Source organism: Clavelina lepadiformis, chromosome 5, assembly GCF_947623445.1.
Source record: "Clavelina lepadiformis chromosome 5, kaClaLepa1.1, whole genome shotgun sequence".
NCBI classification, from domain to species: Eukaryota; Metazoa; Chordata; class Ascidiacea; order Aplousobranchia; family Clavelinidae; genus Clavelina; species Clavelina lepadiformis.
This window is the reverse complement of record NC_135244.1, coordinates 17,465,436-17,489,018: the sequence shown is the minus strand read 5'-3', so window position 1 is coordinate 17,489,018 and position 23,583 is coordinate 17,465,436. Positions and strand designations below refer to the sequence as shown.

The 23,583-nt window shown below is 35.5% G+C and overlaps 3 protein-coding genes and 2 long non-coding RNA genes across 5 annotated transcripts; 3 read left to right on the top strand and 2 right to left on the bottom strand.

Moving 5' to 3' along the window:
- Window positions 1-1,341: 1,341 nt before the first annotated feature.
- LOC143460385 (uncharacterized) lies at window positions 1,342-2,099 on the bottom strand. The gene is made up of 3 exons (XR_013117871.1): window positions 1,948-2,099; window positions 1,666-1,771; window positions 1,342-1,531 (listed from the first exon to the last, which is right to left on the bottom strand). It is a non-coding gene; the product is annotated as an uncharacterized LOC143460385 (long non-coding RNA).
- Window positions 2,100-2,948: 849 nt separating this feature from the next.
- Window positions 2,949-3,662, top strand: LOC143460634 (uncharacterized). Its single transcript, XR_013117924.1, has 3 exons — window positions 2,949-3,056; window positions 3,232-3,337; window positions 3,472-3,662. It is a non-coding gene; the product is annotated as an uncharacterized LOC143460634 (long non-coding RNA).
- Window positions 3,663-9,514: 5,852 nt separating this feature from the next.
- On the bottom strand, window positions 9,515-13,175 carry LOC143460619 (protein-lysine N-methyltransferase EEF2KMT-like). The gene is made up of 9 exons (XM_076958205.1): window positions 12,992-13,175; window positions 12,058-12,141; window positions 11,864-11,944; window positions 11,585-11,686; window positions 11,380-11,460; window positions 11,013-11,217; window positions 10,798-10,875; window positions 10,486-10,626; window positions 9,515-10,316 (listed from the first exon to the last, which is right to left on the bottom strand). The coding sequence occupies exons 1-9, from the start codon at window positions 13,091-13,093 to the stop codon at window positions 10,210-10,212; spliced, it is 981 nt and encodes a 326-aa protein (XP_076814320.1). The 5' UTR covers window positions 13,094-13,175; the 3' UTR covers window positions 9,515-10,209.
- A 3,754-nt stretch (window positions 13,176-16,929) lies between these two features.
- Window positions 16,930-19,512, top strand: LOC143460100 (tubulin alpha chain-like). Its single transcript, XM_076957490.1, has 7 exons — window positions 16,930-17,046; window positions 17,138-17,360; window positions 17,443-17,547; window positions 17,637-17,833; window positions 17,909-18,406; window positions 18,475-18,668; window positions 18,744-19,512. The coding sequence occupies exons 1-7, from the start codon at window positions 17,044-17,046 to the stop codon at window positions 18,877-18,879; spliced, it is 1,356 nt and encodes a 451-aa protein (XP_076813605.1). The 5' UTR covers window positions 16,930-17,043; the 3' UTR covers window positions 18,880-19,512.
- A 1,044-nt stretch (window positions 19,513-20,556) lies between these two features.
- Window positions 20,557-23,111, top strand: LOC143460099 (tubulin alpha-1C chain). The gene is made up of 7 exons (XM_076957489.1): window positions 20,557-20,703; window positions 20,795-21,017; window positions 21,100-21,204; window positions 21,294-21,490; window positions 21,566-22,063; window positions 22,132-22,325; window positions 22,401-23,111. The coding sequence occupies exons 1-7, from the start codon at window positions 20,701-20,703 to the stop codon at window positions 22,534-22,536; spliced, it is 1,356 nt and encodes a 451-aa protein (XP_076813604.1). The 5' UTR covers window positions 20,557-20,700; the 3' UTR covers window positions 22,537-23,111.
- The last annotated feature ends 472 nt before the right edge of the window (window positions 23,112-23,583 follow it).

Below are 23,583 nucleotides of genomic sequence, written 5' to 3'. Positions count from 1 at the left end.
TGATAAAAACTGCGAATTAATGAAAGATAAATCTCAACTAAGGGTTTGTCAACATTTAAACGAATATTGCTTCTTTTTATGAAGAATTTGATTTTAATGAGTTTGGTTTCGATATAGGTTTTAAAGCCCATTTGCACATAAGGCCTATATTAAATATATAATCTTTAATTTTTTATTTCTTGTATGAAGAAATTGTTTAAAAGAGCATCAATTAGGCTACAACAAAAATTTCAAGTTGCCATAATTATGTACTGTATAAGTAATCATACAAATTTAAGCCTTCTTCAGAAAAGTAGGCCTATACTTATGTACCACCACGGTATCACCATCACGAGCATGTAACGACAAAGGTATTTATTTAAGTTAACTATAACTTTCTTACTTTGTAAAAATATAATAACTATTTTAAAGCATAGCCCTACACAAGCAACACAGCATTTTCAATTTTTGTCCCTTGATTGATACTATTTTTCCGTTATTGTATACGGAGCGTTACCAAAATGATAAACAAATTTATACATACTGTACAATTGAACGAGTGGATAGCGTACTATATTAACTGAATAAAAGTAAAGACAAAGATTGATCCGAGCCATAAATTACTTAATTCCAAGCGGCTTTTTTATATACACAAGAGCAGAGAACAGACGATTAAAATGTCAATGCATTAGATGACGACCTCCAGCTTTTAAATATTAACGAAGTTTCCAACGTTCAGTGGCACATATAGTGAGTATAGGCCCATACGGTCATTAATTGCACTTTTCGAGAAAGTTTCACGCACGGCATAATGGCACATTAAACCACAACTTTCATACGTCACAAGACGGCGCTCCAGCTGTTTGCAATCATTATATATTTTCTGTCTCACTCCACTATTAAACGTTATGGCCGTTTACGATATTTTTGACAAAATTTACATGGTTTTGCACGGATCCATGTTTGAGAAAAACCCGTATTAGCTTGCTCTATGTTTAATCGTTTAATGTTTAGACAGATTTTGATAGCGCGAATTCTTCTAATGGTGCTCATTTTAATTGGATCAAGTCTTAATATTCGTAAATATTTTTATGACACCATTAAGATGTTTGCTCATAGTTCTCGCAGCAGCATAACAGAATATGCTTAATTAACCGATTCTAACCAAAATAGATTTATCATATCAGCATTGTGCAGAAATAGGCTACATAGATAAGTTTCATTGATATTGTTTCAGAGTTCTTAAAACATTGTAAGCGTTTTATGGTTAGCAAGCAACAGTGGAACGATAGGTTAACAAAGTTTTAAAATCCAGGATAACCTCAAATTGTCACTTTAGTTGTTTCTCATAACACAATAGGATTGGTTGAGCCAACATTTTTTGTATTTTTTTTTTTAATTTACATTTATAAATAAAACTGCACGAAACGATTTTAATCACAAACTACAGACAATTATTCTTGCATTTTATTTTAATTACATAGTTTCTACGTAACAATTAAACTTGTGTCGACTTTACATGATCGTCAAATGATTGTCATAACAACATCACCTGCAAAATATAAAATCATTACGACTTTGCGACAAAACATTTTCGACTAATAAATTACAGAAATAAGCAACATAACTTTGTAAAGTTCACAGATTGGAGTTACATAGAATACAAATACAACGACTTATACTCACCCATGTTAATATGCTGGAGTAGAAAAGAGCAAAAGAAGAGCACCAGCGCCAAGTATAACGAAAACCATGACGGTTGAATTTTGTTGAATAAAGTTTTTCAAACTTTCTATGATTTTTTAAGGTATAAGTTTTTAGGGAATTAAGTGAATAGAGTATAAATAAGTGTTTCTGCATTCATTTGCAAAATTATTATATCCAATGCCACTTTTTAAACACTTTCATGAAAACAATCAAATACGTCTAAACTTTTTTAAAAATAGAAGCTCGTTTTTCTAAACTTACCTGGAAACGGACTCTTGTAAATTGTAAACGCTTGTAGATGCTTGCAATACTTCGGAATAGACTTTTTCGCTTTAATTTGCTATTGAAAGCAACGAGGTTGTATTTATATGCTGAAAATTGTTTTCAATGAGAGATGGAATGCTTGTAAAAACGGCTGTTTTTGGTCAACGTGATAGAACTGAAGGAGTGAGGTGTGTGACAAACAAGGTAAACACTTCGTTCCTGGTTTATATAGTCCATTTCTAGAAGTGGCCGGGTACATGAAATGTGTACGAGGGAAAACAAAGTTTCGTGCTTACCATAAACTTAATATGTTAGAACGAATGTAAAGAAAGCTACACCTGACGTAAACTGCTGTTTACAACTGTTATCACTTTTTTTTCACCTTACTACCGATGAAGACACGTATTTGTCACGTAGTGTTTTCCTCAACTTATATTTGAATGTTGATGTCTTTCACTCAGTTTCTAATGGATTACAAAGTTTAGTCCAGCTTTGATGTTTTTTTGCAATTAGTTTTTATGTGTATTTTTATAACCTACGTTTTATGGCTACTTTTTACGGCTTTAAAATAATTTTTGGGATGTTTCTCCTTGGCGCTTTCTAAAAAAAGAGAGTAGCTTGTGGCAAGAAGAATCAGAGTGTAAGACATCAACATTCGAATATAAATTGAGGAAAACACTACATGACAAATACGTGTCTTCATGGGTAGAAAGATAATCAAAGTGATAACAGTTGTAAATGGATGTTTACGTCAGGTGTAGCTCACTTTACATTAATTCTAACATATCAAGTTTATGGTAAGCACGAAACTTTGTTTTCACTCCTACACATTTCATCATTTTCATGTTCCCGGCCACTTCTAAAAATGGACTATATAAACCTGGAACGAAATGTTTACCTTGTTTGTCACACTCCTCACTCCATGAGTTTTATCACGTTGACCAAAAACAGCCGTTTTTCACAAGCATTCCATCTCTTATTGAAAACAATTTTCAGCATATAAATACAACCTCGTTGCTTTCAATAGCAAATTAAAGCGAAAAAGTCTATTCCGAAGTATTACAAGCATCTACAAGCGTTTACAATTTACAAGAGTCCGTTTCCAGGTAAGTTTAGAAAAACGAGTTTCTTTTTAAAAAAAGTTTAGACGCATTTGATTGTTTTCATGAAAATGTTTAAAAAGTGGCATTGGATATAATAATTTTGCAAATGAATGCAGAAAGACTTATTTATATTCTATTCACCTAATTGCCTACAAATTTATAACTTAAAAATTTATAGAAATTTTAAAAAACTTTATTCAATCAACTTCGACCGTCATGGTTTTCGTTATACTTGGCGCTGGTGCTCTTCTTCTGCTCTTTTCTACTCCAGCATATTAACATGGGTGAGTATAAGTCGTTGTATTTGTATTCTATGTAACTCCAATCTGTGAACTTTACAAAGTTGTGTTGCTTATTTCTGTAATTTATTAGTCGAAAATATTTTTTCGCAAAGTCGTAATAATTTTATATTTTGCAGGTGATGTTGTTATGACAATCATTTGACGACCATGTAAAGTCGACAAAAGTTTAATTGTTACGTAGAAACTATGTAATTAAAATAAAATGCAAGAATAATTGTCTGTAGTTTGTGATTAAAATCGTTTCGTTCAGTTTTTATTTATAAATGTGAATTTAGAAAAAAAATACAAATAATGTTGGCTCAACCAATCCTATTGTGTTATGAGAAACAACTAAAGTGACAATTTGAGGTTATCCTGGATTTTACGATTTTGTTAACCTATCGTTCCGCTGTTGCTTGCTAACCATAAAATGCTTACAACGTTTTAAGAACTCTGAAACAATACCAATGAAACTTATCTATATATTTCTGCACAATGCTGATATGATAAATCTATATTGGTTAGAATCGGTTAATTAAACATATTCTGCTATGTTGTTGCGAGAACTATGAGCAAACATCTTAATGGTGTCGTAAAAATATTTACGAACATTAACACTTGATCCAATTAAAATGAGCACCATTGGAAGAATTTGCGCTATCAAAATCTGTCTAAACATTAAACGATTAAACATAATAGAGCAAGTTAATACGGATATTTCCCAAACATGGATCCGTGCAAAACCATGTAAATCCTGTCAAAAATATCGTAAACGGCCCTAACTTTTAATAGTGAAATGAGACAGAAAATATTTAATGATTGCAAACAGCTGGAGCGCCGTCTTGTGACGTATGAAAGCTGTGGTTTAATGTGCCATTATGCCGTGCGTGAAACTTTATCGAAAAGTGCAATTAATGACCGTATGGGCGTATGCTCGCTATATGTGCCACTGAACGTTGGAAACTTCATTAACATTTACAAGCTGGAGGTCGTCATCTAATGCATTGACATTTTCGATCCATTAATCAATCCATCTCGGTGTATGGTCCATGAGCTTATGGTCGTCATGAGTACAATGAAAGTTTCACGTGCAAATTAAGAGCACCTCAAACCACCATTTTCATTTTTACCATACTTCAAAGTTTGTTAACTATTCTTCCAATTGTTACTTAAATAAAGTAGGCTATTAATATTTGTAGATATCCTTTACCACACTATTAGGATGCTTGGTCTTACTGCATTTGTCATACAACAGAACCCGCATGCTTGGTCTCACTCAGAGATGCCCAATTGAACAGGGATAGCCTATCACATACCCCAAGCGGTATTGTAACGAAATATTCTGAATCTTCTAATGCCAGGCTTTTTCCACATTCACGGTGATCACCGGCGCCATCAGTTCAACCCAAGAAAGCCGCTTCATTAAACCGCCCACAACTAAAACTCAGCAGACCTATTAAATTATCTAACATTGGCTTTTATAGCGTGCAAAAGGTGAAGTGTCAAACTATTGATAAGATAAGAACGTGTTAAACGCGAGATAAACAATGATAATAATTAATTAAATCAACTAAAACCAAATTACCGTGAAGCAGTCATTGCACAATAACTAAACAATTAGCGTACTATAAAAACGGTAAACATAAGGCACTAAAATACACGAAACATATTTTCGTCACAGTACATTTGAGCTGTTCAATGGATACATAAGTCTGAGAGATATTATATTCTTCTCCAACATTTTTTTCATGAATGTAATTGACTAAATATGGACGCTGTACATTTTCCAGATAATGTCATACTTTTCCTTATCTTCCTGAGTTAGGAATATTCAAATTGCGCTGTACTAATATTGTACCATAATTATGTAAGGCACTTTACTACAAAGTGCTAATTATCGTTGCTTAATTGTTCAAAACCAGTCAACTCACATCTCAATGGATGTAAGGAGCTTTGCTTGTTATTTGCTTAAATTACGTATCTTTTGCTTTCGTGGTAAGTTACCTTTCAGAGTTGCTGTGGCAAGCAACTCGCTTTTGCGGAATCGACATTTCAAAAAAGCAGCAAATTTGTGGAAAACAAAACCAACCCATTGATGCAGTATATATTGCTATACTGAAGTGCACATTGTCCAAAAATGAAGTTGATTGAATCACTGATCCAAAAATATAGGGGCACAGGCGAACCTTCAACAACGCCAAAAGGTTAGGCATACATTAATGAGCATCAACTTTGGCAACTGCTAGCTGGTCTCTCTATCATCTAACCTTATAAATTTATCATGATTGCTGTGAGAAGCTGCGTCACTTCCATAGTTATTTTATTGGTTTGCTTACATAAATATTTTTGAATTTCTGTTTGGTAGCACAATGTTTATTTACGGACTGCATGGGAAAAGTCTTTGCACGACTTAAACACGGCAATGATTCCTCATCTCTCGAGCTCTTGTTTCCGAGGTTGTTAGACTTACAGAGTTATTGCATTGTCCAAGTTTACAACTGGTCGATCATGTGTTTAGAACTTTAGAGCTTATATGAACAGAACAGAACAACAAGCTGGAACTGGGATTAGTACTTGGTTTTACAGCTTTTAATCACTTTGTTTCATGATTTCTATATACGTTTACCACTTTAGACTCCTTGCACTGACTTTTTACCGAAAACTCCACAGTATATTTTTATTTCTTGCATTTTATTTAAATTTGTAGAAAACAATTAATCTTGTGTTGGCTTCTCTGAAACTTCTAAAGGTTGGTTCAACAATGTCATCTACAAAATAAAATAAACAAAATAAAAAATAAAAAACAAAATAAAAATTTATCATGACTATATCTTTAACAACAAGATAAATGAAATGTAATGTTTATGTTGGTAAACGGTATAGTAATTTTTATGTTTAATAGTAAATGTTTAACAACAAGGTAAATGAAATATTCACTTTTAACTTCAGGGAATTAGCCAAACGGCAATAGAAATATTTAGAAACAACTCAGCTAAGTTGACAGATTGCATGGAAATATATAGGCTACATAGGTTACAATATAGATATAAGAACTTTTTACCTGTAATTAATTTGCTGGATAAGAAAATAATAGAAGCGATAGACTACCACCGATTGCAACCCCAACCATGGCAGATTTAAAGCAATTAAACTGTTTATGCCTTCTATAATTTGTAATAAATCGGCATGCAATAGAGAATGAGTCTTCTTGCACTCATCTGCAATTTTTTTATTTCCACTGCCATCTTCAAAATGTTTTTATGAAATTTCTTAAATGTCTGAAATCTTTTACAAAAGTCTGCTTGCTTGTGTAGACCTACCTGGAAAATTAACAGACTCTTGTAGTTTATAAGAACTTGTAGATATATTCAGTAGTTCAATACAAACACTTTCGCTTTAGTTTGTTATTCAGAAATGACGAGGTTATATATATAAGCTGAAACGTATTGTCAAGTAAGTGAAAACATGTTATTCACATCACAGCATTTTTGTCGCAGTGATAGCATTTGTGGAATGTAACAAACAACGAGCACACTTTGTGCCCGTTTTAAAACCGCCCATTTCTTGAAGTGGTTCTGGACAAGGAACGTGCACAGAAGAAAGAAAAGTTTTTATTGCTGCCTTCATTAAATTTTATATCCGGTTTATTTTTGATCAAATCGTAAAATAAGCTATTATAAAACGTAAACTAGCGTTTCTTGTAACCAATGCTCTCAGTTTGTTATGAATAAAATTAACAAATGAAGACGCTTATGTTTGTTATAGTCAATGACGTTGTTTCAACTGATATTGTGACGTTGTTAAAGGTTGGAATGTTGATGTCTTATACTCGGATTTTCTAAAGTTACAATAGACTAAAATGAAGTTGTCGTGTTTTCATTAACAACATTTCATACTCTTCACCTTCTGTAGCCTATATCATGTACTGTAGCTACGCTACCGTTACACGGTCAAGCGCTGTTACTTTTGTCGAGCTTTACTTATCCTTTATCTTCAAATAATGTTGAAACAATATAAGTCTTAGCTTTATTGGAGATATCGAGTTAATCTAAACTATTATACCTTAGGCGTATAGCAAACGATGGTATAAACAACAGACGCTTATATGTAGATGTATATGCACTTCTTTTGCCTCGACGTTTTGGCTGTATAGTTTACAATTTAAATCGCTGGAGTAATATTTATACACCAAAGCTTGTTTTCACATTCCTGGAATATGCGGCAAGTTTTGGTTAAAATGATTCAGTTTATGGGATATAGGGAAAACCACGTAGCCCTTGTGCAAGTTTTACTACCGTCTGATTTTAGAATTTGGACAGGAAAAAGAACTCAGAAAATGAAATAAAACATCTTTTATTGTTTAAAAACAATAATTAAGAGTAGTTCGACATTTCTTTTCAACTATTTTGTTTTTATCTTAGGTCTGTTGTGATGTAGGCCTTATACTTTTGATAACGACACGAATTTATAGATGCAGTTTTATTAAAATTTTGCAGCTTTACAAATCCACTATGAAAAGGACTTGAAGAAAATGAGGTATTAAAGTTTTTTCATTGTTTGACAAAATATTTGTTCTGGTATATTTTTGAATAAGTCATAAAGTAACTGAGATGAACAATGACAATGACGTAATTTCATTACCTTGTTTTCATTGCAGAAAAATGTGCTTGTCACGTAATATTTTCTCCTATGTGACGTTGAAACAGTCTGAAGCAAACACCAGCAGACCAATTCTCAGTTATTCTGCCAACAAGCGAGTTTCTCATAAAAAGAAAAAAACCTAATCGGACAACAATGGTTTGCAATTAATCCAGCCCGATTTGAAATGGAACACATGATCCCTGGCCGCAGGAGTACGTTGTTCATGTGACATGTACTACGAAAGCTGTTGTGAAAGGCAATCAATTAAAAGACGTCATTAAAATTAACTTGTCCATTAGGATTACACGTCTACATCAACCGGTACCTGAAAGAACAGAATGAAACTGCTCTCATCTGCGGTTGGGTTATTGGAGCGACACGTATAATAATGATGATCTTGATCCCCGACGCTGTGACAGCATAATGTTGGCTTTTTCTGCTTTTGGCTCAATTTACATTCTATGTTTAACCGATTTTATCCTTTTGAGCGATTTCGTATAGATGAGATGACGTGTTTGACTTGGAAATAAACTTGTACGGTTTATTTGAGCTCGTCTTGAAGTTCGTAGGCCAACGGGAGGAAGTACTTGCACCAGTGTCTGCAATTCCCTGTGGACAATAGTATCATAAAAAAATATATTCAGGCTGATGTTTTTCAGGGGGCAAAGTCTGATCTTAAGGAGACATGTTATAAATAACCGGACAAATGAATGAATGAATGCAAACATTGAAACAGACGATATTTGCAAATTTATAAGATCAAAACACAGTTGGTAAAAAGATTAGGCTATAATCGCCGTTTATGATTTTATGTTCTAGTTACAAAACAAGCAATTTAATTATAAACATTCTGGAAATTCTCTTGAAAAGGAAAACTTTCCATTTTGTTTGTTCTCTCACATTCGGCTCTGGTCACATCAACAAACACTAACGATAAACAACCTTTAGGCTATAGTTTGTTCAAAACAATTTGCTTTGTATGGATATGACCTCATCGTTCTAAATTGCATTCTAAGAAGTACTAAATAATCCATTTCAACAAGTATTTCGCTCAAGGAAAGTTTTAGACAGTGCAATACGCATGACAAGTATTAGATTTATTGCATATTTTCTATGATAATCTTTAGATTAGAATATGGCAGCTGGTACTAAAGCGCTTAAGAAGGAATGAAAAACTTACTTATGTTCTATTGGTTTTAGGTTTATTTGCTTTTAAGTATAGAAAATTTTCTAACATCAAATCTATCAGCCTGGTTTGGGTTGCAATAGGAGTTGAAGCGCTGTTGTTATTTTCGAGCCCAGCATACTAAATGAGGTTAAAACACATTTCATGTTACATGGTCATAGACAACGTATTTTATCTTATCGGTCTCTATTACGGCATCAATTACCTTTCGTGGATTTACAAACAACTCTTTGAAATATATTATCTCTAATTGAAGTAATTTATTGCAGTATTCTTTTTTGTGTTACTAATGACAAGTAAATATTTTAGTTTTTTATTTCGGTCGCCGCCTTTCGACAAGACAAGAAGCAAAATCCAAATGCTGTTTAATTTATTCATGTAAACGTTGTAATTTTAATAAAACGGTATCTGGAATAAGATAAATAGCTTAATGACAAACAAAGGATAAAAGACAGGGTTCAACCGGATGTCTGCTAAATTTTTCTACACTCGTGACCTTCTTTCTAATGCCAACATTTCAAATAAGGTTTATAAATGAAAATAACAACAAATTGAATTTTTTCATCACATAGACAATCAATTGCTTTTATCAACCAATACATCAGTTTTAAAGTACTGTATAGCATAGTCTGGAAGCCAGAATTTTTAGAATAACGTCATAAACACTTACTTGGAGGAACGATCAACTTTGTATCGTGCTGTGATAAACAAACAATGAAAGGGTGCAAACTAAACAGCTAAACAGAAGGGTGCAAACATTCTGAAATAATTTATAAATACTTTAACTTTTTACAATTCTTGAGATATTGGTCGGCAAGGTTGATTTAATTGTTTAGAAGTCGTAATCAAAGGATTTTCGCAACTTCAGTCTACCTCATAGCACCCTTGCAATGTTTTGTGGCCAACCTCTGTATAACTTTGCAAAAATGTCTTTAACTGCAATGATTCATTGTGGATTTGTAGCTGGAAATACTTTAGCATCAGCTTGTGAGCAGTAGAGGTTCATGGAGTTGAACAACCTTTACAAAAGGTGAAGAAGCACCATAGGCTAACTCATGGAAATCTTTAAAATGCGTACATCCCATTTTCTATCGAAAAAGAAGACCTCCGAAGATTTGCTTTGCTCTTGCTCAAAATAATTGAGTTTGTTTGAATCTGAAAACGATAAACTGAAATTTTTAGTGCGATTGCTGGTAAAAGTGGTTCATCTTTTCTCCAAAACATGTAAGTGTTTAATTTTAACAATCACCAAAAAACCTAGTACAGGTTTCCTATTGAAACAATATTAAAAGAAAATGGATTGATAGAAATGTCGTTCACTTACCAAGCTGACTTAAAAACATCTGGTATGTGCTTTCATTCCTAATGGTAGATGCAATAAATGCCACTGCACTAGTGTTATTACATAAAAGATTAGCGATTGTTCTTGCCAAATCAGGAACAATGAGTGGATCAAATACAACATCTGAAAACAAGGTATACATATTCTTAGAAAAATCTTTATATTCCATGACATGACCACTACTAACGATAAAAATTACCACGATGCTTTGATTTTGAATTCTCAAAAACAGTTTAAATAAGTATTTCACAAAGAAGAAAGTGTAATTGGTTAGAAAAAATAAAAAATTCTAACCTGCCGCTAAAATTATGTCTGGTTTTTCTTCATCGGGAGTTCTTTCCTGCCAGTTAAAATACTTAACAGAATGCTTGCCTGCAAAGTATAAAGCAATACAACTATTAAAAGGAAAATATGTGCAATAAAAATGGTACCAAATAAATGCATTTTGTGACCTAAAATATTTTGCTTCTACAAAGTTTCAAAAAATAAATTTAAATTAACCGTTTTACCTTGACAGAGCCCATTAAGATGAACATTCGCTCGAAGTTGTTCAAGAACATCTGGATGAACATCAGTGAAAGTGAAGGATTTCATTTCAAAAGATTTAGACAATACCAAGCCAAGCAACCCACATCCACTGCCAAGCTCTAGGATATGTTTGTTATCGAACAGCTTTCGATTCGTCAGACACCATTCTGATAATACCATAGACCCCTGACAGATAAAAAAAATAAGTTGCCATACATGTGTATCATACAAAAACACATTCTCAAACTTATTGTTTATGACACCATGCTGTTAATAGTAATGAGTAAACAGTAAAGGCTAGCGCACTATTTAAAACATTGAATGATTAGAAATATATAAAAATCCTACAGTCCATGTCACCAGGCCCGTTGTACCATTTGAAAGCATATTGGTGCTTTCTTTTAGTGTCACATATATTTCCATCATCGGCTTTAATACAGTAAATAAAAAAAATGTTAATAAGAATATACTTTCAATTATAAGCAATTGATGTAATGTACAGTAATAATAATTATTAAGGTCGTTTAAGATATAACGAACATAATAAACTAACCAAAAAATAGCTTTTATATGTTGTCTTTTCTTCACAAAACTGTAACAAATCTACATATAGTGTAAAGATTTCTTCTGCACAAACCTCTCCAGAACTTTCCACCTTAAAAAATTATAGCAGGAAGCATTTTAATAAAAGAATTAATAAAAATTATCTTTAAATCTACGAAAAAGATAGATTGCTATTTCAAAGGAACCTTTAAAAATACCTGACAAATTGTTTGTATTGAAAATGTTTATACTGTAACTGATGGAAAGAAATATTTTTCTTTATCTTCACCTGATTCATAAGTTCTTTTAAGAAAGATTTCCTATACTTTTCAGAAGGTGGGTACTTTTTGGCAATGACATGATAAAAAGTCTAAAACAAATATAAAGTTGTGATTAACAAAGAAATGAAGTGATTAATCAACTTAGGCCGTATATTTTCTAAGCTCCTACAACAGAGGTAAGCAATCTTCTATCTCAGTGAACCTTTTGCAATATTTCCGATTGACAATCTTCAGACCATATGCTGTGGGTTGTCCAAGGGTGTATAGCACATTTGTCTGATTTAACCTGGAAAGAAAAAACAACTATCTTCAAGCAGCCGTAAGCTATTATAAACAAAAATCATACAATTACAATATCAAAGATTGGTAATTATTTCATAAACATGCTTGGCAAATGTGTACCGGTCAACTCATAGTGAACATTCATGGCACACACTTAATAAGTAGCGTACTACAAAATTAGCAATTTACCAGAGCGGAAAGTAATGCAGTTTTAAAAGAGAAATTGTGTAAACAAAGACTCGAAGTTTGACATGCTGTCATGCACTGGAGACTTAGGCCCAATCCAGACTGGAAAACATGGCACTTTTCAACAAGATCTCGGGCCGCAAAATGACCAAAATCAGGGTGATCAGGTGCAGGATGGCTAAAATCGGGGTGCACTGGTTGCAAAATGGTGCACCATGTGTACATTTTACAGTCTGGTAGGCAATAAACACACAAAATCTGTGGTGTGGGCTTCACTTTTTAGTGGTAAATGTGCTATCTTAAAAAAATAAAAAAGGATACATTGTGATCCATTTTGTCTACTACGAAGGGGAAAAAGCCTATTAGAGATCGCACTTTTCCCTCAAGTTAACGCTTGAGTGCAGCAAGTCAAACAAGTAAATTCTTCAGAAATCTCGAGGGTGCAGTTGCGGTCATGCTTTTCATTATGAGAATAATTCTTTGCTTATTGATAGTAACTAATTTGTTTTGTTAGTTTAATATGAACAAGAAAAATTTCAACAAATATAATGACAACTCTTATTCATGCACAAAAATTTCACACTTTCCACTATACGCGTAGGCTAGTCCTTGAAGTACGGTATGCTACTGGATATTATACTTTAATAGCTTACAAATAAACAACATACCCCCAATTTCAATTCACTATGATCATCTTGGAACCATTTCATATTTCTAAAGGAAGTGCAAGCCAAAAAGTGAACAGTAACTAAATCATTTGCAAAAGTCATGATAATTTCAGTTATTTGGCTAAAAAAAAAGTTTCAACACGTAATTGGCTGAAGCAAGTTACTTTGATCTAAACTTTGTGCACATTGTCAACATTATCATATCCCTTTAGCGCAGGGGTGTCAAACTCAATCGCACCAGGGGCCAAAACTCAAAACTTATTTAAAGTCGCGGGCCATAAGGATAAAACTTGATTGAACGTTTCATGACACGAGTACATGAACTGGAACAGGCAGCGAAACAACAACAAATTTTTGATGTTTTTGACTGGGCTATTTTTGATTATTCTTCTCTTACATCATTATGTTTCATTCATCCCCTAGCAAAAGCATTAAAGAATTAACAAACAATAAAGAAAAAAGCAGCCCAGATTACAAGCATTAGAATAAATCGATTTATTCTATCGTATGATGGGCAACTGTTGTGCTGCTGTATTGTGCGATTTGTTATAATCTTGTTTCTTGCTTCAAAAAAGTAAGTTATACAATGATCTCGCGGGCCGGAAATAGTTGAATGTATAAATTAGCATTGCGGGCCAAGTTTTATTGTAAAGCGGGCCGGATGTGGCCCGCGGGCCGGGAGTTTGACACGTATGCTTTAGAGCAGGGGTGTGCAACCCGCGGCCCGCGGGCCAAATGCGGCCCGCAAAGGAAAAATATGCGGCCCGCGGAGAAGTGACAATTTTGAACGGTGTGCGGCCCGCGAAACGAGTTTTAATTTAGTTTAGTCTGCTATGTGCAATCAATTCCAATCCCCTTGCAGTGCTGAATCAAACCTTGGCTGAATGTTTGTGACGCAACAATACCCTAACCGTTAGGGTATTGTTGCGTCACAGACAGACGATTAGGGCCTAACGGCTAGCTTGTGCAAAGCAAGAACGCAATTCACAAAGATGTCAATTGCTGGGCAGTTAGCATTTCAAGGAAAATGTAGACGCTGTTAAATAAGTAAGAAAGGGCAATTGAAGGTTAAGCAATTAGTAAATAGTCTGAGAGATACAGTAGCTAAAGTATGTAACAGTCTTAACTAGCACCTTGAAATGACTTCATTCATAGCTTCAAAAATGGCACTTTTTGGCTCGACGTATTTGTGCGAACAATTTTTTTCCAAAATGGGCTTCATGAAATCCCCCTATCGATCGGTTTTGACAGAAGAACACTTGGAAAATGGACTTCGAATTGCTAGCACTTCCTTTGAAGCAAATTTGGAAAAAGTCGTCGGGAAAATGAGCCAGTTGCAAATTTCTCACTGAATTCGTTTAAAGCGGGTGTGACAATAAATTTAAATTGCAGTTTTCTTTAGAAATTCCTGCGTCTTAACTTATATTTCTGCAAGGAGATAACCCCTAATAAAGTCACAAGACCAATAACGAAAGAAACTGTTATTGATTTTGTGCTTTTAACTACGTGTATGTTAATTAAAGGTGTGGCCCGCGGTTTCAACCAGTTGTTGGGATCTGGCCCTCTTGTACAAAAGGTTGCACACCAGGGTTGCCAGATTGTAAAGGCAACAATATACCAAATTTTGAATTAAAATATACCAAATATATACCAAACCTATGTTTACCTGAAAAAAACAAACAAACTATGAGCAATTAGAGGCACATATACAAACACTACATGTTAACAAAACTTGACGGCCATTTTTTATCAAGAACCTTGAAAAATAAATGTTTGACGATGCATTGATATGAATGAAAAAGTTTAGTCAAGTAATTCAAACTTATTTCCATCCTCATTTTCTAGATCATACATACGTGAATTAAAGTTTTCGAACATTCGTTGGGTAACATCAAATTTCTTACAGCATTCTCCTTTCATAATTAAACAATGCCTTACCCTCAGAATTGCTTCTAGCATTGGAAGTTTAAGCCTATTTCGGAATTTAGTTTTTACACAAGTGACGTGGCTAAACATTCTCTCAACAATAGCGTTACTGACTGGAGTAGCCAAACAAGCAAGAGCATAATGTGCTAACTCTTTGTAGGGTTTACAACTATCAACAGTTTCAAAGTTTCGGATACCAAGCCAAAATGGAACAGTTTCTTTTGGTAATCCGTCAGGAAAAGCAGACTTTTCTTCTTCCCATATGTGATAAATTAACTTTCTGTACTGGCTTTCAAGATCTGGGTTACGTGATAGAACAGCACTCAGCAGTTCAGTTTCAGTAAATTCAGTCCTACACTCTACTGTTAGTCTGTTACTGCAGGGTTGCCAGATTGTAAAGTAAATCTGTGGTAGAAATTCAGAAACAGTTTTTTTAATTTCAAAAATATACCAAGAATATACCAGTTTTCCAAAATATACCAAACGAAAAAATCGCATACCAAACAGGTTTGAAATATACCAGATTTCTGGAATTTGGTATATAAATATACCAGTTGGCAACCATGTTGCACACCCCTGCTTTAGAGTCAATAGCCTAGCAAAAATCTTTGATGGTGTTGCTATTGGGTATTTTGGTGGGGAAATACCCATATTATTAAACATAAACACCTTATATCTATTGTAAGGTTCAAATTAACATGTGTCCGTTATTTTATAAATTTGGATATTCATTTTCTACGAATATTTTTGGTAACTTTGCATCTTACATTCGTGTTTATAGTTTTCGTAATAAAATAGTGACTTAACATATTGCAAAAATCTCATTAATGATTGATATTCCAGGGTTTCTCAGACTAACTAATTCGTTTTTTTTTTGCTTAAATTGAATGCATTGTGCATTACAATTGTTACGTTTATTTACTACTAGAAAATTAAGTCAAATTATCACCTACAATACTCGACAAACGTCTTTAGGGATGGAGAGAGTTTATATTTTTTGTTTTATGGCCATTTATCTAAACACGCGGAATCAGAGCTGGATTTAGGCTAATGCGAGTGAAGCGACTGCGTTGGGCTCCGGGCTGCTTAGCACCAAAACAAAAATAATAATACTTAGCCTTTAGTTTACACCAATCACAGTTAAATTTCTCAAATCGCTCTCGAAAGAAAACGTTTTGGTGAAAGTATATCATGAAGCATCGCTTAGATGGGAGCTGATTTGCAAAGGGGTGGTATTTCGTTTACTATAAACTTATAATTAAGTTATTTAAAGTCGGCAAGAGCCCTCGCCATCAGTTCTAGAATTAAGTCTCGCGTGGGCTAAGGCCGAGGTTGCGCGCAATATACAGCAATGTTAAAAATTACAAAAACGTCTGAAACTTGTAAAACCTATTGTTGTTTGAGGTGTAAGTTTATGTATCACTTTTAACTTGTACTTTATATCTTGAAATTTTAATAAAATTTTAATGTTTTATAATTTGGATATTTATATTGTTTTTGTTCAACCAGCAATTATTATTAAGGTGCTACGCATTTATACAGCTTTAATCTCTTTGTGGCAAACCTAGTGACGACGTTATACGTGCTATCCTTAGAACTGATTTGCATTTAATTAATATTTCCAATGCATTACCTAACCATATAATAGCCCAAATTTAAATTTTTGATTAACAATCATCTACAAATACGGTATAGTTTTATGGTTTGTTCCGAAATACAGGTAAAGGTACTGTGATGGTTTTTCAAATTTCATTGCCGGAATTACCTAGAGTACTTCTTAAAGTTCAAGGTGTTGTCGTGTGGACAATTTTTATTGTATTTTACTACGCTATCATGAGTGCCTCAAAATGCAATAAGTTATATCATCATACAGGAGTAGTATGCAATATGGAAGTGGCCACAGAGTACACAGTTTGGAATTTTCCAGTCTTCAGAAGGTTGAAATTTTAATTGGTGCGCCGCATTTTTTTTGAGATTCTCTCTTAATCAACGCCGAGTTGTTAAAGTGTAGTTAAAAAGTTTCTATAAGAGATGGCCAAGAAGCATTAAGTAATTTCTGTTTACTTGCACGGTTGATAAGTTTGAATTGTGCTTCAGCATAATAAAAAGTTTGCGTTGAATAAACAATGGTAAGTTAAGATGTATACGTAAGCCATACGAATATATCGTATACGTAACCAAAATAACAGTCTATATTTAAAGCAAATATCTTGTATACAGCGTGAATGTATTTCAGTCCACGTTGGTCAAGCCGGTGTGCAGATTGGTAATTCCTGCTGGGAACTGTATTGCCTTGAGCATGGCATTCAACCAGATGGTCAAATGCCAAGTGATAAGAGCGTTGGTCCAGGGGATGACTCGTTCAACACTTTCTTCAGCGAGACTGGCTCTGGAAAGCACGTACCAAGAGCAGTTTTTGTTGACTTGGAGCCAACTGTAGTCGGTAACAAAGTCTATAACTTTGTCGTTTATTTATTACCTCGTCAACTGGTGGACTTTAAACTCACTTTTGCCTTTTGTTTTAGACGAAATTCGAACTGGAACTTATCGCCAACTCTTCCATCCGGAACAACTGATCACCGGAAAGGAAGATGCTGCCAACAACTACGCACGTGGTCATTACACTGTTGGTAAGTGGCTTGGTATGTAATGTTGGTAGCACGCAAACATAAATGTAAACGTAATCCCAAAATAAGTCTAATTTGGCTCTACATCGTAGGAAAGGAAATTATTGATCATGTGCTGGATCGCATCCGCAAGCTGGCAGACCAGTGCACAGGTCTTCAAGGTTTTCTCCTCTTTCACTCGTTTGGGGGCGGTACAGGCTCTGGTTTCACATCTTTACTGATGGAACGTTTGTCCGTCGACTATGGCAAGAAGTCAAAGCTGGAGTTTTCTATTTATCCGGCCCCACAGGTAACAGTTTTTTAAAGGAGCCATTACACACACTTCAAAGTCAATTACCTCGGCTAATTTGATAACTTCTTCTAGGTTTCCACTGCAGTGGTAGAGCCTTACAACTCCATTTTGACAACACACACAACCTTAGAGCATTCGGATTGTGCTTTTATGGTAGACAACGAGGCCATCTACGATATTTGCCGTCGTAACTTGGATGTTGATCGGCCTAGCTACACCAACTTGAACCGCCTTATCAGCCAGATTGTCTCGTCCATTACAGCTTCCCTGCGTTTCGACGGTGCTTTAAACGTCGACTTGACTGAATTCCAGACCAACTTGGTGCCGTATCCGAGGATCCATTTTCCACTGGTCACCTACGCTCCGGTGATTTCTGCGGAGAAGGCTTACCATGAGCAGCTTTCGGTTTCCGAGATCACCAACGCTTGCTTCGAGCCGGCCAACCAGATGGTAAAATGCGACCCACGTCATGGCAAGTACATGGCCTGTTGTATGTTATATCGTGGTGACGTTGTACCCAAGGACGTCAACGCTGCCATTGCTAATATCAAGACGAAGCGTTCCATTCAGGTTGGTTTGCATTTGTCGTTGCTTTTCCTTCCTGTACGTTTTCTACAAAACATAACTGTTTTCGACAGTTCGTCGACTGGTGCCCAACTGGATTTAAGGTCGGTATTAATTACCAACCACCTACTGTTGTCCCCGGTGGTGACCTCGCCAAGGTACAACGTGCGGTCTGCATGTTAAGTAACACCACTGCCATTGCTGAGGCCTGGGCCCGCTTAGATCATAAATTCGACTTGATGTACGCCAAACGTGCTTTCGTCCATTGGTAAGCAACAGATGTACAACCAAAGTTAGTGAACAAGTATACTGTTTCTACAATTAAACTTGTTTTGTCACGTAGGTACGTCGGCGAGGGAATGGAGGAAGGTGAATTTTCCGAGGCCCGCGAAGATCTTGCTGCTCTTGAGAAAGACTACGAGGAGGTTGGCATCGATTCAGCGGACGGTGATCAGGGGGATGAAGAGGATGAATACTAGGATCTGGAATTTCTACTTGTCGACCTGTGATATCATTGTATAAAATTTCTTTGTCTTTGTGTGGCTTGTACGTTTGCGCCTTCTCTTAAACGTTATGTGCATCACTCGTAACCATGTGTGGTATAGGCCTCGTATATGAGTACTGTATATGTTATCCCTAAGTTGTGTTATGTTAGCTTTCGCTTTGGCCCCAAACATATCATATTTGTCAAAACAAAAAATGCTGGAATCGTTGTGTTGTCTTGTTAGTTTAGAAAACGCATCCGGCTATAAAGAAATTTTCCCAATATCCCTGCAACTATGTGGCACTTCATTGATTTACGTTCATGTTGATGTGGATTTCGAAACTTTTGGCAGACGATGTAATCGTATACGCAGGCCATTTTTATTTGAACGTAAACACTCAATTCATTGCCATATCAATTTCAATAAGCGTATTTAATTAAATAAATTTATAACTTTGGAGTCTGTTGTGATACTGAGATTTGCGGTAACTAATGTTTTCGACTTTGTATCATTTAAACCTTTTATAACCAAAAGGAAAGTAAGCGACTGATTTGAAGTCATGCGAATATTAATATGATATTTTGTCTTTTTCATTGGAAAAAAAAACTCGATCACTCGTACTTTTTATTTTTGTTTAATGGTTACACCAACAGTTTTGGACAAGCTTTGCATTTTGAACTGAATTCTGGTGGAAATAGAAAAAGCATGAAATATGGTAGAAATATTTCTATATCATCACACCGATAGAAATATGCAGTAGCCTAAATAAAAATGGAGCAACTAGATCCGCAATTAGAAAATTAATAACCTACAGGGCATATACTTTAAAATTTACTCTAAAAAGAGATGCATAATGAAATAACCAGAAAATAAATGGCCCATTACATAATAATCATGTTTCTACATCGGTGCTATCTTAAAAAAATAGAGTCATTGCCATCACCAGGTTAATGGCATAGGTTTCTTATGTAAGTATGCGTGGGTATCTTTCTTTATATAAACATCAACATCTCACATTTAAATAACTGAACATTAGTCACTCGAGTTTGATCAAGCACTAACCGCTTATATTCTCAAATTAAATTTTGTTCTGGAAGCTCACATAGTTACAGACCTATTGACCCTCTGTCAAAGTTATGTGTCATATTGATATTTATCAAAATTTTATTGAACAGTTTATAAGTTTGATCCAAAATGCAACTCTGCTATTTATGTAGTTGTACACTATAGGCCTATACCTATATACCCCTGCATAAAACATAGTATTTGTCACAGCCTTTACAACTACAGTATACCTAAAACATAAAAGTTGGATGCAGAGTGTTTATTTACAAACAAATTATAAGTAAGGCACGTCCTCAGACATTTTTCTTGGCAACTTCCATTTGGAGGTTCAGCTACAGGTTGGCCTTCTCCGCGATGGGTGTTGGCTTCATTGCTGGGTTGTCATATACGTTAGAAGTGTCATTAAGACTGTATCTCCCGGTACGTCGATATTTTGTTACTACGCTATCATGACTTTCATGAGTGCCTCAAAGTGCAAAAAGTTATATTATCATACTGGAGTAGTAAGCAATATGGAAGTGGCCACAGAGTGCACAGTTTGAAATTTTCCAGGCTTCAGAAGGTTGGAATTTTAATTGGTGCGCCGCATTTTTTTGGATTTCTCTCTTAATCAACGCCGAGTTGTTAAAGTGTAGTTAAAAAGTTTCTATAAGAGATTGCCAAGAAGCATTAAGTAATTTCTGTTTACTTGCACGGTTGATAAGTTTGAATTGTGCTTCAGCATAATAAAAAGTTTGCGTTGAATAAACAATGGTAAGTTAAGATGTATACGTAAGCCATACGAATATATCGTATACGTAACCAAAATAACAATCTATATTTAAAGCAAATACCTTGTATACAGCGTGAATGTATCTCAGTCCACGTTGGTCAAGCCGGTGTGCAAATTGGTAATTCCTGCTGGGAACTGTATTGCCTTGAGCATGGCATTCAACCAGATGGTCAAATGCCAAGTGATAAGAGCGTTGGTCCAGGGGATGACTCGTTTAACACTTTCTTCAGCGAGACTGGCTCTGGAAAGCACGTGCCAAGAGCAGTTTTTGTTGACTTGGAGCCAACTGTAGTCGGTAACAAAGTCTATAACTTTGTCGTTTATTTATTACCTCGTCAACTGGTGGACTTTAAACTCACTTTTGCCTTTTGTTTTAGACGAAATTCGAACTGGAACTTATCGCCAACTCTTCCATCCGGAACAACTGATCACCGGAAAGGAAGATGCAGCCAACAACTACGCACGTGGTCATTACACTGTTGGTAAGTGGCTTGGTATGTAATGTTGGTAGCACGCAAACATAAATGTAAACATAATGCCAAAATAAGTCTAATTTGGCTCTACATCGTAGGAAAGGAAATTATTGATCATGTGCTGGATCGCATCCGCAAGCTGGCAGACCAGTGCACAGGTCTTCAAGGTTTTCTCCTCTTTCACTCGTTTGGTGGTGGTACAGGTTCTGGTTTCACATCTTTACTGATGGAACGTTTGTCCGTCGACTATGGCAAGAAGTCAAAGCTGGAGTTTTCTATTTATCCGGCCCCACAGGTAACAGTTTTTTAAAGGAGCCATTACACACACTTCAAAGTCAATTACCTCGGCTAATTTGATAACTTCTTCTAGGTTTCCACTGCAGTGGTAGAACCTTACAACTCCATTTTGACAACACACACAACCTTAGAGCATTCGGATTGTGCTTTTATGGTAGACAACGAGGCCATCTACGATATTTGCCGTCGTAACTTGGATGTTGAACGGCCTAGCTACACCAACTTGAACCGCCTTATGGGCCAGATTGTCTCGTCCATTACAGCTTCCCTGCGTTTCGACGGTGCTTTAAACGTCGACTTGACTGAATTCCAGACCAACTTGGTGCCGTATCCAAGGATCCATTTTCCACTGGTCACCTACGCTCCGGTAATTTCTGCGGAGAAGGCTTACCATGAGCAGCTCTCGGTTGCCGATATCACCAACGCTTGCTTCGAGCCGGCCAACCAGATGGTAAAATGCGACCCGCGTCATGGCAAGTACATGGCCTGTTGTATGTTATATCGTGGTGACGTTGTACCCAAGGACGTCAACGCTGCCATTGCTAATATCAAGACGAAGCGTTCCATTCAGGTTGGTTTGCATTTGTCGTTGCTTTTCCTTCCTGTACGTTTTCTACAAAACATAACTGTTTTCGACAGTTCGTCGACTGGTGCCCAACTGGATTTAAGGTCGGTATTAATTACCAACCACCTACTGTTGTCCCCGGTGGTGACCTCGCCAAGGTACAACGTGCGGTCTGCATGTTAAGTAACACCACTGCCATTGCTGAGGCCTGGGCCCGCTTGGATCATAAATTCGACTTGATGTACGCCAAACGTGCTTTCGTCCATTGGTAAGCAACAGATGTACAACCAAAGTTAGTGAACAAGTATACTGTTTCTACAATTAAACTTGTTTTGTCACGTAGGTACGTCGGCGAGGGAATGGAGGAAGGTGAATTTTCCGAGGCCCGCGAAGATCTTGCTGCTCTTGAGAAAGACTACGAGGAGGTTGGCATCGATTCAGCGGACGGTGATCAGGGGGATGAAGAGGATGAATACTAGGATCTGGAATTTCTACTTGTCGACCTGTGATAGCATTGTATAAAATTTCTTTGTCTTTGTGTGGCTTGTACGTTTGCACCTTCCCTTTAGCGTTATGTGCGTCACTTGTAATTATGCGTGGTATAGGCCTCGTTTATGAGCATATGTTATTCCTAAGTTGTGTTATGTTAGCTTTCGCTTTGTCCCCACACGTATCATATTTGACAAAAAAAATGCTGGAATCGTGGTGTGCATTGTTTGTAACCTGTCTTGAAACATTTAACTAGCACATTATAAATGCGCTTACATTTGCTTACGGGATACATATCTAAAATTATGCCACACCTGCAGGATTGTCCCGATTGCCTGGTTTGTTTAGAAAACGGATCCGGCTATGAAGAAATTTTCCGAATATCTGTGGCACACAGTTGACATATTCTTTGGATTTGCTTTCGTGTTGACGTCGTCTTCGAAATTTCGGCAGACGATGTAATCGTATAAACAGATCATTTTCATTTGCACGTAGTAAACACGCTCCAATTCATTGCAATATCAATTTCAATAAACGTATTTGATTAATAAATCTATAACTTGGAGAGTCTGTTGTGATACTGAGATTGGTGATTATTTTTTTACTTTCAACTTTGTATCATTTAAACCTTTTAAAACCAAAATGAAAATAGGGAGCTGAATTGTAGTCCTGCCAATATATGGTGTACTGTATATTATGAAGGAACAAGGAAATATAAAATTACCAAGGACACTTGAATACATTTTGCCATTTTCATTGAAAAAAAACTTGATCACTCGTACTTTTTATTTTTGTTGCATGGATATAACAAAATTTTTGGACAAGCTTTGCATTTTAAACTGGTTCTGGTTGAAATCGAAAAAGCATGAAATACAGTAGAAATATTTCTATATCATCACACCGATAGAAATATGCAGTAGCCTAAATTGAAGTGGAGTAACTAGTCCCACAATTAGAAAATTAATAACCTACAGAGCATGTTTTAAAATTTATTTACTCTAAAAAGAGATGCATAATGAAATAACCAGAAAACAAAT

What these genes read in the sequence shown, in the direction of transcription:
- LOC143460100 (XM_076957490.1), top strand. An exon ending in CTTGGAGCCAACTGTAGTCG is followed by an intron (nt 17,361 to 17,442) that starts GTAACAAAGTCT and finishes CTTTTGTTTTAG; the next exon opens with ACGAAATTCGAACTGGAACT. An exon ending in ACGTGGTCATTACACTGTTG is followed by an intron (nt 17,548 to 17,636) that starts GTAAGTGGCTTG and finishes TCTACATCGTAG; the next exon opens with GAAAGGAAATTATTGATCAT.
- LOC143460619 (XM_076958205.1), bottom strand. Translation starts at nt 13,093, where the DNA reads ATGACTTTTGCAAATGATTTAGTTACTGTTCACTTTTTGGCTTGCACT. An exon ending in ATAGTGAATTGAAATTGGGG is followed by an intron (nt 12,142 to 12,991) that starts GTATGTTGTTTA and finishes TTTTCTTTCCAG; the next exon opens with GTTAAATCAGACAAATGTGC. An exon ending in AGACATAATTTTAGCGGCAG is followed by an intron (nt 10,627 to 10,797) that starts GTTAGAATTTTT and finishes CCTTGTTTTCAG; the next exon opens with ATGTTGTATTTGATCCACTC.
- LOC143460099 (XM_076957489.1), top strand. An exon ending in ACGTGGTCATTACACTGTTG is followed by an intron (nt 21,205 to 21,293) that starts GTAAGTGGCTTG and finishes TCTACATCGTAG; the next exon opens with GAAAGGAAATTATTGATCAT. An exon ending in AGACGAAGCGTTCCATTCAG is followed by an intron (nt 22,064 to 22,131) that starts GTTGGTTTGCAT and finishes TGTTTTCGACAG; the next exon opens with TTCGTCGACTGGTGCCCAAC.